At 43.0% G+C, this 14473-nt stretch overlaps 1 protein-coding gene across 1 annotated transcript; it reads left to right on the forward strand.

The window, feature by feature from the left end:
* The first annotated feature begins 7003 nt into the window (after positions 1-7003).
* On the forward strand, positions 7004-9448 carry LOC127652108 (protein ELFN1-like). Its single transcript, XM_052138162.1, has one exon. It carries the CDS (start codon positions 7004-7006, stop codon positions 9446-9448), a length of 2445 nt encoding a protein of 814 aa, XP_051994122.1.
* Positions 9449-14473: the final 5025 nt, after the last annotated feature.

Here is a 14473-nt window from a genome sequence, read left to right on the forward strand (position 1 = left end):
ATAAATTAAAAATCTCTGTCATCTTTTGTCCTTGCTACAATGTATAGATCACCTGGGCCATATTCTGATTTCCTTGGTGAATTTGCAAATATTTTATCAGATCTTATAGTTACTGTAGATAGAGCTTTAATTGTTGGTGACTTAAACATTCACATAGATAATGAAAATGATACATTGGGATAAGCATTTATCAATATTCTCAACACTCTTCAAGTCAGACAAAATGTAACAGGACCAATTCATCGCCATAATCATACGCTAGATTAAATTCTGTCATATGGTGTTGATGTTGATAATATAGAAATTCTGCAGCAGAGCGATGGAATCTCAGATCATTACCTCGCCTCTTGTATGCTGCATTCAGCCAATGTTACTCAATCTACACCTCGCTATCGTTCAGGTAGAACTATTCTTTCGACCACTAAATATAGCTTCACTAATAATCTTCCAGATCTATCTCATACACTCAATAAACCCCAAAGCCCAGAAGAACCTGTTGAAATAACAAAAAATATAAATGCTTCTCTAGCACTCTTGATATTGTCACCCCACTCCGATTAAAGAAAATTAAAGAAATAACCCCTGCACCATGGTACAATGATCACGCTCATGCTCTCAAGAGAGCAGCTCGGAAAATGGAGTGCATGTGGAAAAATACAAAATTAGAAATATTTTGTGGTGCATGGAAGGTTAGTGTCTGTAGCCAGGTCAGCATATTTTAGTAAACTCATAGAAAATAACCACAACTATCATAGGTGTTTATTCAGTACTGTGGCTAAATTTGGTAGGAATAGAGCCTCAACAGGACCAGATATTACGTCGTAGCACAAGAGTAATGATGAATTTCTTTACAGATAAAATTGAAATAATCAGAAATAAAATTGGAATTCTGCAATCATCTGTCATAGCACCTCAGAAAACAGTGTCTAATAATTTTCCTCGCATGCAACTTCAATCCTTCACTGTCATAGGTCATGAAGAGCTAACAAAACTTATCGAAACATCAAATGCCACAACATGTTTGTTAGATCCTATACCAACTAAGCTCTTAAAAGAGATATTATCAGGAATCGTGGAATAAGTTTCCACTGCTATGCCGACGATACACAACTTTATATTTCTTCAAAACCTGATGAGATTTCACAATTCTCTATGAGTGTATCATTGAAATAAAAGATTGGATGGCCAGAAATTTCCTTCTATGGAATAGTCTCCCTAACACTGTTCGAGATGCAGACACACTCCCTCAGTTTAAGCCGCCCCCGTGTCAACCTCGGGACTCCTATCCTGAGGTCACAAGAACAGGCTGGATCCAGCACCATTCCTGCTTCGTGTTGGACTCCACTGCTACGTGTTGCTGAATTATGATGACTTAATGTAGCCGGTGCCAGCCAAACATCACTTTAGTCTATTATGTTGTCTCAGAGGAATCTGCCAGGGAGGTGCTGTCACGAGGAGCATGACGTCCGAGAACCAAGTCTGGGTGGGCCAGTATGGGGCCACGAGGGTAACTTGTTCCTCGTCCTCCCTGACTTTTCACAGGGTTTGTGCAAGAAGGCTCACTGGGGGAATGCTTATTTGCGAAGCCCTCGGGGCCAGCTGTGTGCCAGCGTGTCTGTCCTGAGGGGGGTTTCCACCAGGGAATACCAGAGCGGGCAGTGGTAGGATTCCCAGGATCTGAACAGGTCTAACTGTGCTTGGCGATATATATATGCTAGTGTCGCTGTGTTGTCAGGCCAGACCAACACATGCTTGCCCTGGATCAATGGCAAAAGCCTCCGCAGGGCAAGTAGTTCAGCCAGCAACTGGCAGTTGGTAGTTGATGTGCCAACCCAGTCGCGGTTCTGACCAGGATCCGGTGGCTGCGTGCCCTTTGCACACGGTGCCCCAGCCCAGTTCGGAGGCGCCTGCGTTGAACATGACACATCTGGACACTTGCTGTAGTGGAACTCCTGCTTGTAGGAGTGTGCTGCGGTGCCATGCCCATCTTGGGACTCGAGTCTGAAGCCAGTGCTGAAGTGGTCTCATATGCATCAACCCGAGCAGTGTGACTGCTGCTGAGGAAGCCTTATAACCCAGGAGCCTCTGAAAGTGTTTCAGTGGAACCGCTGTCCTCCGCCTGAATGACTTCAAGCAGTTCAGTACTGACTTCACGTGCTCGCTTGTGAGGCGCACTATCATTGAAACCGAGTCTAACTCCATGCCTAGAAAAGAGATGCTCTGAACTGGGGAGAACTTACTCTTTTCCCAGCTGAACTGAAGCCCTAGATGGCTGAGGTGCCTGAGCACCAAATCCCTGTGCCCCAACTCTCGAGAGTGTATTAGAATCAGTCAGTTGTCGAGGTAGTTGAGTATGCGGATGCCCACTTCCCTTAACAGGGCAAGAGCTGACTCTGTGACTATCGTGAAGACGCGAGGGGATAGGGACAGGCTGAAGGGGTACTGATATGCCTGGTTGTCAAATGCAAACCGTAGGAAGGGTCTGTGTCTAGGTAGAACTGAGACGTGAAAGTACACTTCCATTGCAAACCAATCTTGATGCCGGACGCACGTCAAAATGCATTTCTGTGTCAGCATCTTGAACAGGAGTCTGTGTAAGGCCTTGTTCAGAACTTGCAGGTCCAAGATTAGCCGCAACCCACCACCTTTCTTTGGTACGATGAATTAAGGGCTGTTGAACCCTTCCCCATCTCAGCTGGAGGGACAGGCTCTATCGCGTCCTTGCGATCTCCGTCACGCAGGGTGGCGGCATGGTGAACTGAATTGCGTAGCCAAGTCGGATGGCCTAGCCAGCCACCGCGATGGGTTGGAAAGCATTAGCCAAATGTCCGGGCGAGAGGCACTAAGGGGACGATCGTGTCTGATGTACCTAGGGGTGAGGCCTCGCGGTGGGGTGGAGCAGGCAACATCACGTCGGGGAGTGTTGCTTCGACCCGAGGCGGCTGTGCTGAGGGGGAGCTCAAAGCACTTACCTTGCTCTGCGAAACCGACAGAAGGCTGCCTTCCAGCTCCGTAGCGGATGTCTCGCTCCCTGGATTGTCCATCTCAGGGGCGCTTAGGAGCCTTCCGTTCAGCTTCCTGCTGGGGCCGAGAACTGGGCTCGGGTTGAGGCGGAGCCATCTGGGCTTTTGCCGGGGAGTGAAAAGGGGGAGGCCCTCGGTGAGCAGCTGCACTGGGACAAGAAGTGCTGAATGGCCTCCATCTGCTTCTTCACTGCCGAGAACTGCTGGGTGATTTCCTCAACGGTGTTATCGAAAAGTCCAATCTGGGAGATTGCCGCGTTGAGAAAGCGGCTTCTTTGGTGTCCCTCATCTCGACCCCATTCAGCCACAGGTGGCGTTCCTGGACCACTAAGGTGGACATTGCCTGCCTGAGTGCTCATGCTGTGACCTTCGTTGCCCGGAGGGTGAGGTCGGCCGCCGAGAGCAGCTCCTGCAGCACATCGGGATCAGGACTACCCACGTGCAGTTCTTTTAGTGCCTTGGCCTGGTGTACCTGCAGGATGGCCATTGCATGCAGGGCAGAAGCGGCTTGTCCAGCTGGACTGTGGGCTTTGCTCGCCATAGATGACGTAGTCCTACAGGCTCTTGAGGGGAGCGCCGGTCTTTAAAAAGAGGTTCAACGTCAATGTGTGTGCTCTAATAGAGACAAAATCCTTTAGCAGGAATATACTTCTTTAGTGCTGTGGAAGCACCCAGGGGTGAAATCTGCATTTGGTGTCAAGAAAGAGATAAAGCCAGTGGAAATGTGATGTATATTCAACAGCATACGCTTCTTAAGAGGTGAATGGAACAGCAGTAGTATTCAGCTCACTGATAGTACAACCGCTCGGCTCCGAACAAAAAATCTGAATGGAATCGCATTCCAGCTCCTTTTACACCCGTATGTCAGGGGGAGTGGCATGCAAATTCCACTTGCCAATTCTCATTAGTCTTTTAGAATGGGAGGTGTTCGGGGCTCTCAAGAGAGACCCCTAGTGTCACTACATCGACACAACGTCGAGTGAGTGACAGAAGGGGAACTGTCTTTATAATATTTAATTTCTTCTCTCTCTATAACATCCAAACTCCCTTAATTAAAATACATTAGCATGCAAATGACATGCAATGCATTAATGATGTGTGCATTTCCATTAATAAAGGCACGTGATTGATGTTTTCGGGCAGATTTCTTCACCACAGATGTGAAGTTAAATACTGTCTGTTCTGATAACAGTATATGTCGGATGTCAAGCTCTGCAGATCATAACTTGAGTGTAAATGTGTTTATGTATCTGCTTGAGAGCATGTGTGTTTAAGCGTATAAAGTGGCCCTGAGAAATTTTGATGGTTAATAAAATTCCTTCATATTCTAAACATCTGTTCAGCTGCTGCAGCAATATAAAAAAAACACTCTTTACATATCCTGAATGCAGGCATAAACTGATAGTACTTAGTACTAGTAGTAAATATTGCATTTCAAAATTGTAAAATTATTACAGGTAATTATTAATTATTAGTCAAAAACATCATGCCACTGTTGGTACAGATACAGTAAACAATTGTAATGGTTAATAAGTTACTTCAGGTCAGAATTCATTGTCAAATTATCTAATCATACGTTTTGAACTGGAATTGTAATCTGTTTGTTTTCAAACAGTGAATGAATGGGCCAAACAAAACAACATTGTTTATTTATATTTGGAGACATGTAAAACTGAGCTATAATAATAATCACAAATAAATAAATAAACAATAAAAATTGATTTTTACAACTTCTAAAGAAAATGTATTAGCATATATTGAGATGAACATTAACCAAGATCAATAATGTTGTGTTAGTAATGATAATTGGTAGTTCATGTTGGCTCAGCTGCATGCAGTTAACTAGTGTTAATTATTATTATACTTAATTATATATAACTTTCTGTTTTTCTATTTATACAAGTATGTTCATACACACATTTATAAATATCCAGTGGCACAAAACGCAGTGTAAGAATTACGCTGTTTACTGGTATGACCATATAAATGCAGTGTAATGAATAGGTAAATACTTAAAATGGAAGAAGTGATGAGAAGGGTACTTAGTTGAACAGAGCGATTTGTTTGCATTCACGGTGCATGGTGTACTGTGATGGTGTGTAGTTCCTATCACACTGTGAATTGAGAGTATATTCGACAATATGAACACTATGAAAGATTCACACAACAGAGGCTTTTTCCACCCCATCACTACTCCTGCCCTCCTTTCCTACTGTCTACAAAGCTCTTCTAAAATAAATGCGTTGTAAGCTGTCAAGAACCTATGAGGCAGCAATACACCTTTCTAAAACTCATCCATTTGAAACGACCCAGCACTCATACACATAAATAGATGTATGCAAACACACTCCAATAGGCCTTGTAAGACATTTTGGTACACATTTTCAGGGACTTGTATCTCATGTACCTCAGTACTTATTTATATATATATATATATATATATATATATATATATATATATATATATATATATATATATATATATATGTATAATCCTTTGATAAAACAAGAGGCACTACATATTGCATCCCTTTCTTTTAAAGTAATAGTTCACCCCAAATGTTTTATTCTCTAATGGTTCCCAACCCTGTTCCTAGAGTCCCCCAACACTACACATTTTGGATATCTCTTGAATTTGAATTTTTATATCATATTCCAAGTCTTTTAAGCTATACAGTACATTATATTTAAAAACGTACTGATTTATATTTTGGTTTGTTCATCACACAAACTATCACAGGAGTTCAGAAGACTTGGAGTATAACACAGCAATTGTAAGGTCCACTTTATGGTGCTTTACAAGTTTAAAGCTTGTCAACCCAACTCATTCACTATCACTATATGGAAAAGAGTGGCCAGGATATTCTCTAAAAATTCACCTTCTGTGTGGAAGTCACATAGGTTTGAAACAACATCAGGGTGAATAATTTCTTCAAATGACAAGGACAATGTTTATTGCAGATATAAAATAACCAGGAATCTTTGTGACTCTTTTTCTTCAACACTTGTTCAATTTAGGTCATGCTGTAATTAAAAAGATAAAGTAGCCTATTTAAGGGTTTCCCTTCATTAGCTGTGGAAAGTGCCCCATAAGCTAATAAGGCGGATAGATGCAAAAGTAAACTCTTCTCTATAGTGTGGGTGTGTGTGTGTGTTATCAGGAAGAGCTAAGCTGTTAGATGTTAATTGGCCTCAGAGTGTGTTAGCGTGTGTGCGCGATTGATCTATGCTAACTTAAGCTCTCAGTAGGTGAGGAATCATAATGATTCTATACATGAAAAACATGGTGTAAGCTAAACAAAATCGGACTATAAAAATAGCTCTGAAAATGCAATTTGACAATATTCTGTTCTTGGTCCCACCCTTAATAGTTGCAAATTGAGGTAAAGCAAAAGATGTGGGTGTTAATTTTTAACATAATTGTAAAACATCATGGTATTTCGCTTGGGTAACTGATTTATTTCTTTAAATGCACTACAAAAACATTCATATTTATATAATTTTGTGCTCTAAAACTATTGGTGTGGGAATATTGTTGGATCATTCTCCATATCTTACCCTGCTGACAGAGTTCTTGCAAATATCAATAATGATTTTCTTTCTTCTTATTTCTCCAGGATGCAATATGAAAATCTGTTCATGAGCTGGTATCGGATGAGAAATGTGGTCCTCGGAAAACACAAGCACTTCCTACCCCCTGGAAGACTTTGTGTGGGATCGTTCAGATACAAAATCTGAAAATCTATTGCACACAACCAAGACCCTGGTCATAACAGAAGCTTCCTCTCTGGTGTGACAAGATACCAAGCATACACAGAAAAGAAAACAATCAGTTCTCCCAACATCTTTAATACAAGCCAACAAGTTTAAGAACTGAACAACTGTCCATGTAATTTCCACAGTACATTTAATAATTCAAAGGCTTGTCCCATTTTCTTGTAGAATTTACTTATTACTCCATCTAATAACCTGGTGGAGCCATGACTGAAGCACAGATGTCCATTTCGCCTGTGTCCAATGGACATGGAGGTGGTTTGGTGACTAGTGCCTTACTTTGCTGGACCATGACTCTTGCGTTTTTTACATTGATAAGGGTGCCTGTTGTCCAAAGTGATTGTTGGCTTATTGAGGGTGAAAAAGGATTTGTGTGGTTGGCAATCTGTAGCCAGAACCAGCCACCATATGAAAATATTCCACTGCATATTAACAGCACCATTGTTGACCTGCGACTCAACGAGAACAAGATTCGAAGCATCCACTTTTCTTCCCTGAGTCGCTTTGGCAATCTTACCTACCTGAATCTGACTAAGAATGACATCTCTTACATAGAAGACGGGGCTTTCTCTGCCCAGTTCAATCTTCAAGTGTTACAGATTGGCTTTAACAAGCTAAGGAACTTGACTGAGGGAATGCTAAGAGGTTTGGGGCGTTTACAATACCTTTATCTTCAGGCTAACCTTATTGAGACTGTAACAGCCAATGCATTCTGGGAGTGTCCTGCTATAGAAAACATTGACTTCTCTATGAACAGGATTCAGCAACTTGATGGTTCTACATTTCGTGGTCTGTCTAAGTTGACAACATGCGAGCTCTATGCAAACCCATTCAGTTGCTCATGTGAACTACTGGGATTCCTGCGTTGGCTTGCCGCATTCCCAAACCGGACAAGTGAGCGGATGGTGTGCGATACACCAGCTGGCTTTTCAGGCTACAATCTTTTGAACCAGAACCCCAGGATGCCGAGATTTCGGAATGCTTTCCATGCACTCTCCTCCGTCTGCACTGATGACAATGTGACTCCGTATCTTCATGGATCTTTAGATGGGAGCACTCCCACAAAGTTGCCAGATTTGAGTCCCTGTGGATTGGATGACTGCTCATCAGGGACATTTCCAGAGGAGCCCATAAGCATCAGCCCTACATTTTTGGGTCCAGATGCCCGTCCAATCATGAAATTAAAAGAAGTGACGCACACAACTGCAGTAATCATGGTCCAGATTCCAAATCCATTTCGCAAGATGTACATCCTTGTCCTTTACAATAACAGCTTCTTCACGGACATCCAAAACTTGAAAAGCCGGAGAGAAGAGATCGAGTTGCAAAACCTCAAATCACACACTAACTACACATACTGTGTGGCATCCATACGCAACTCCTTGAGGTTCAACCACACCTGCCTGACCATCTCCACTGGTCCAAGGACTTTGCAAGAACCTGTGACAAATGACTCAACTGCTACTCACTACATTATGACCATCCTTGGTAGTCTTTTTGGAATGCTCATTGTGTTGGGCATTGTATTTCATTGTGTAAGAAAGCACAAACAGCAGGACGAGCAAAAGAGCAAGAAGCTTGAAAAGATGAAAAGAAATTTGATCGAGATGAAATATGGCACTGAACTGGAACAAGGGACCATATCACAGTTGTCACAGAAACAAATTCTGTTCACTGGTGATACAGTACAAAGGATGCCATACTTGCCAACTGCCAGTGACACAGACCAGTATAAACTGCAGGAGATCTCTGGCACGCCAAAGACAACAAAGGGGAATTACATGGAAGTAAGATCGGAGCAACCAGACCGCAGCATTAGAGAATGCAGTGTTCCTCCATTGGAAACCAGCCAAGGATCTGTTGCAGAGATATCCACTATTGCGAAGGAAGTGGACAAAGTTAATCAGATCATTAACAACTGCATTGACGCCCTTAAATCTGATTCAACATCTTTCCAGGCTGCAAAATCTGGCGCCGTGTCTACAGCAGAGCCACAGTTAGTCCTAATATCAGAGCACCCACCAGGAAAATCTGGTTTCCTGTCTCCAGTGTACAAAGGAGGGTACCATCATCCCTTGCAGAGGCACCACAGTATGGATGCTCCACCAAAGTGTCCAAGCACATCGTCAAGCGGTTCATTGCGCAGTCCTCTGTCTTTTCGTTCTGAAGGAGCCTACAGAACAGAATCTAAGTACATTGAGAAGACATCTCCTTTAGATGAGTCAGGAATCATAACAGTCACTCCAGCTGCTGCAATCCTTAGGGCGGAGGCGGAACAGATTCGACAGTATAGCGAGCACAGGCACTCCTACCCTGGTCCCCACCATATAGAGGAGTCAATAGAGGAGTCAGGGAGCCGGAAGTCATCCATTTTGGAGCCACTAACGCGTTCAAGGCCACGTGAGCTGTCTTATTCACAGCTCTCACCACAGTATCATAACCTTAGTGGCTATTCCAGCCCCGAGTACACCTGCAGGCCATCTCTTAGCCTGTGGGAACGTTTTAAACTCCACCGCAAACGCCACAGGGATGAGGAAGAGTATATTGCGGCAGGTCATGCATTAAGGAGGAAAGTACAGTTTGCCAAAGATGAGGACCTACATGATATTCTGGATTACTGGAAGGGAGTCTCTGCTCAGCAGAAATCATGATTGCCATTTATATAGTTCATCCAAATAAAGAAGACAACACAAATCTCTGGGCCAAACCAGCCAGTATTTATGATTATGAGACAAGTCAGCACTCACTTTTATAGAAATAGCTTAGAAGTATTGCTGAATTCATTAGCTTTTTTCAATCATTCTGTTTGAGAATGAAAACATAATACAAGATACAGTAGATCTCGCAGTGATTGTATGTGCCAAGTGGTAAGAATAGATGACTTTTAACAGTATTAACCTCAACTCAACTTTTGATTTTTAAATCTTGGAAATAACAATAAACTACTATTATATCATCATCTTCATTCATGATCATCATTGATTAGTGGTATTACTGTTAAGATTGATTATTCTAATTATTACTATTAATCTTTGGTTATCGCATGGCCGTGTCCTGTGACAGTATTTTGACTGATGTGTACTTGGAGAAAAGAACATACAAATCAAAATGTCTGCCGAACACTGTTCTCCACAACCTTAGATTTTTATATGGACTGTGCTACTTTGAATATTTTCTTTTTTTTCTTCTTTAGTGACTGTTCAAAGGACAACTTCTCAATTTGCCACAGAAGCACACCTCCAATGGATTTTAAAAATATGACTTTTTTGGGGAAAAAGCTTGTGATAATGCTTTCTTCACTCTTTTTTGTAAAGTTTACATTTTCAACAATACTACAGTATGAATGTTTCAAGTCCTTATGACTTAAACCTGCAATGTGTGATTACATACAAATGCACACAACTGCCAGGTGGAAATGTTTTTTGGCTTTTTATTATTTTATTTTATTAACAATCTCCAAGCAGTGCTACTGAAAACACTGAGCCCACAAAGTCTGTCTGTTGAAACATCATGTACTGTTTATGCATATTGGAGAATGAATGTACTGTGCATTAAATCTGTTTTTCTCCAACATCATCCTTAGTAACCTCCAAGCTTAGGGCTAAGTTCAACTAAAACCTAGCACCATTCTTGATTGCAAGACTTTGAAAAATATCTCCATGTGCTGTCTCAGTCTATCAAAGCTATTACTATTACATGCCTACTACTAAACCACTGTGAACCCCAGACCATACTGAACAAGTCCTGCAGTTTTTTTAAATATAAATTTAACAGAGTTGTCTTCTTCAGCTCTGAAGTGCTGATCTAGGCAGTACTAATAGCATAATCTTTCCTCACCGCCATTAATGTTGATTGACAATAAAGATTGTGCTTGGTTAGAATATTAGTTCCCTATCTGTTACTCATTCGATGTTGTGTCGATTTAGTGGCACTAGGGGTCGCTTTTGGGAGCCCCAAACACCTCTGATCTTTGAGAAAAGGCCAATGGGAATTGTCGAGTGGAATTTGCATGCCAATCCCCTGGACATACATGTATAAAAGGAGCTGGCTCGCAAAAACTCATTCAGATTTTTCTTCGGAGCCAAGTGGTGTTGAGCAGAGAGTTCCACTGCCATTCCATTCACCTCAAAAACGAGAAGCGTATGTTGTTGGATATACTGCGCATTACAGCAGCTTTCTCCCCCTCTGTGCGATTAACGCAGAGTACGCCCCTGGGTGCTTCGACAGCTGAAAGAATATATATTCTTGCAGAAAAGAGTAATTTTTCTTCTAAAAGAGAGCCCACTGATGGAGAGCATCTTTTTTAAGATGCCTTTCCGTCTGTGTGTAGTTCCTGGAAGTGGTCGTTATCTCTTCGCCTCTGACAGCCACGAGCGCTGTCTCACGTGTCTGGGCCGTAGTCACATTGAGGCAGCGTTTGTGGATGGTTCATGTTCTCACTGTGTTATACAGAGCACTCCGTCCCCCGGTGGACGTGGGCTCCCCACCTTCGCATACCTGGCCATGGCACAGACACACCCATGGCTAGGTGGTCCTGACGAGCATCGAGAATGCTCAGCCTCCTCCCCCGTCGCTGACCAGTCCTATGGTTGGTATATGGTGGGAGGTAAGTGTTTGATGTTTCCCTCAGCACAGACTCCCGTTCAATATGCTGACTCAGAAGTGCATTCTGTAATGCGTTCGGCATCAAGATTGGTTTGTGGCGGTAGACCTGAAGGACGCTTACTTCCATGTCTCAGTTTTACCTCGGCACAGACTCTTCCTGTGGTTTGCTTTCGAGGGCCGGGCATATCAGTACTAGCTCCTCCCCTTCAGTCTGTCTCTGTCACCTCGCGTCTTTACGAAAGTCGCAGAGGCAGCCCTTGCCCCGCTAAGGCCAGACCTTGCATTTATGCGGGATTGGGTCCCCTTACAGCAAGTGTCCAGGCGTGTCGTTGTTACAAACGGACACCTCCAAGTTAAGCGTGGGAGCCATATGCAGTGAGCACGCAGCCACAGGCTCATGTACAGGGCCGCAACTGCGGTGGCATATCAACTGCCTTGAAATGCTGGTGGTATTGCTTGCTCTGTGGAGGCTTCGGCCATTGATCCAGGGCAAGCATGTGTTGGTCTGGATGGACAACACTGCAACGGTAGCTTATATAAACCACCATGGTGGCTTACACTTGCGTTGCATGTTGCAACTCGCCTACCATCTCCTCCTCTGGAGTCAGCAGTGACTGAAGTCATTGCGGGCCACTCACATCCTGGGCAACCTCATGGCAGGTGACGCTCATGGGAGAGTAAGTATGCATACTGCGCAAGTATGCATTCCCCCTAGTGAGCCTGCTTGCACATACCTTGTGCAAGGTCAGGGAGGATGAGGAACAGGTCACCCTCGTGTTGCCGTACTGGCCCACCCAGACTTGGTTCTTGGAACTTTGCACCATCTGGCACTCACGTCCAGACATCTGGAATCTCCATGTCTGGCCTATGGATGGGATGTGTAAGATCTAAGTGGCCTACCACTGGCAATGGTAGACACAATCACTCAGGCTCCCTCCACGAGGCAGCTGTATGCCTGGAAGTGGCGTTTGTTCACAAATTGGTGTTCTTGCCGAAGCGAAGACCCCCAGAGATGCGCAGTCAGGTCGGTGCTTTCCTTCCTGCAGGAGAGGCTGGAGGGGTGGCTGTCACCCTCCACCTTGAAGGTGTATGTGGCCTCTATAGCAGCTCACCATAAAGTGGTGGATGGTAAGCCACTGGGGAAGCCCGACCTGATCATCAGGTTCCTGAGAGGTGCCAGGAGGTTGAATTCCCCTAGGCTGCACCTCATTCCCTCGTGGGATCTCTCCGTGGTCCTGCTGGGCCTGTGGAGAGCCCTGTTTGAGCCCCTAGAATCAGTTAAGCTAAAGGCAGTCTCATTGAAGACTGCCCTCCTGATTGCACACACGTCCATCAAGAGGGTTGGGGACCTGCAGTCATTATCTGTCAGCGACACCTGCCTAGATTTCAACACCCAATGCCTTTGCGAGATTTTATAATCTCCAGGTTGAGCCGGTTTCATCCTGTGTGTTGTCAGGTACAAACAGTAAAGTATGCAGGGCATCTGGCCAGGTGTACCGCTTGCATACAGAGCCTTTTTCCTCCTGGAGGGGAAGAAGTGTCCTTTTTCCCCCCACGAGTCAGTGAACCCTGGATGTCTTTCCTCCCTAGCTCTGTGGCAGGTGAATTTGTTGGAGGAATTCATAGCCGTGCCCAGTATGTGTGCTAGTATGCCCTGTACTGGGATAGGTGCTCCACATGTGCTAGTTAACTCTGGTAACCACTTGTGATGTATTTTATTCATTTTATCGGTGTGTTGTGTTTATGTCTTATCCCCCCCGCAAATTCCACTCGCCAATTCCCATTGGCCATTTCTCAAAGAACAGAGGTATTTGGGGATCCCAAGAGAGACCCCTAGTGTCACTACATCGACACAACCCCTCGTTCCCTCCATCAGGGAATGGAGGTTACAACAGTAACCAAGATGATTTGGCCTCTAAATTTGGAGGAAACAGTATGATTTCAGACCTGTACTGTGAAACCAGGTATTACAACACCCTGCTGCATGGAGTGGTTTTGATTTGAAATGCACGGAAATAAAAGGTATGACATTTAAACTGTATGTGAATCCAAGTGCATGCCAAATGCCTGACAGGGATAAGACCAAGAGCATACAGTTTTGGTAAAAGTCTCATGGTTCTCATGATCATTTGTAAGAGATGGTAAAATTGTAAGATATAGTACGACTTTGCTTGTACGAAAAGTATTACTTTACTTTCCTTAGACCAACCAATCAACAAACAATCAATACAACCATTACATTTTATCTAGCCTCCAATCCAAGACTTTATTTTAAGAAAGGAAATGTCAGTGAACAAATTTGGTCATGCATTCCATATTTATTTCTGCAATAAATAAGTCAATAACCTGTAATACACTTCAATCATCTTGTTCCAAAACCTGATATTTCCGTCCCTTTTCCACGAAATGTATTTTCTTACAAAAATCAGGGTTAGGGTCAGGGTTTGGAAAAGGGATTACACATTATGGTAAGGTTATGGTAAGGCTTAGGTAATGGGTTAAACTTAGGAAAAATTGTAAGATCAAAACCCCAATGTTGATTTTACTATTAAAATCATGCTAAGGTTTAGGTTTTGGCCAAATGGGTTGGGGCTTTATAGTTAAGTTTAGGTTTGCATTAGGGGTCTGTTTATTTGATCTCTATTGGTCTAATAGTTGTACATTTTTGTACGAGCCAACTCGTCCGACTTCGCCATCTCTTACTAATTTGACATGAGACTGGGTTAGTTTTAGTTTTAATCGTCATATTCAGTTACCCAAAACATGGAAGGATTGTTTGGAATGCTATCAAGTTATGATTTACTTAAAGTATATACAGAAGTAATATGTTTATATTTAGCAATTTTGCTTATCCAAATGGTTTTTTTCATGAAAATGCAGTTTTTTGTTGTCATGCTGATTGTTAAACTGATGTACTTTAATATTTCTGTACTGCAGCCTGGCCATGATCTTGGGCTTTTTTTTGTGCATAATCATCTCACCCCTAATACAAAATTTGTTTCTGTTGATTTAGAATTAAAGGTGAATTGTGTGATTTAATCAATGTAAAAATACCTTCTTCCAAAACCATG

Source organism: Xyrauchen texanus, chromosome 11 (genome assembly GCF_025860055.1).
Source record: "Xyrauchen texanus isolate HMW12.3.18 chromosome 11, RBS_HiC_50CHRs, whole genome shotgun sequence".
NCBI classification, from domain to species: Eukaryota; Metazoa; Chordata; class Actinopteri; order Cypriniformes; family Catostomidae; genus Xyrauchen; species Xyrauchen texanus.

What these genes read in the sequence shown, in the direction of transcription:
- LOC127652108 (XM_052138162.1), top strand. Translation starts at nt 7,004, where the DNA reads ATGACTGAAGCACAGATGTCCATTTCGCCTGTGTCCAATGGACATGGA.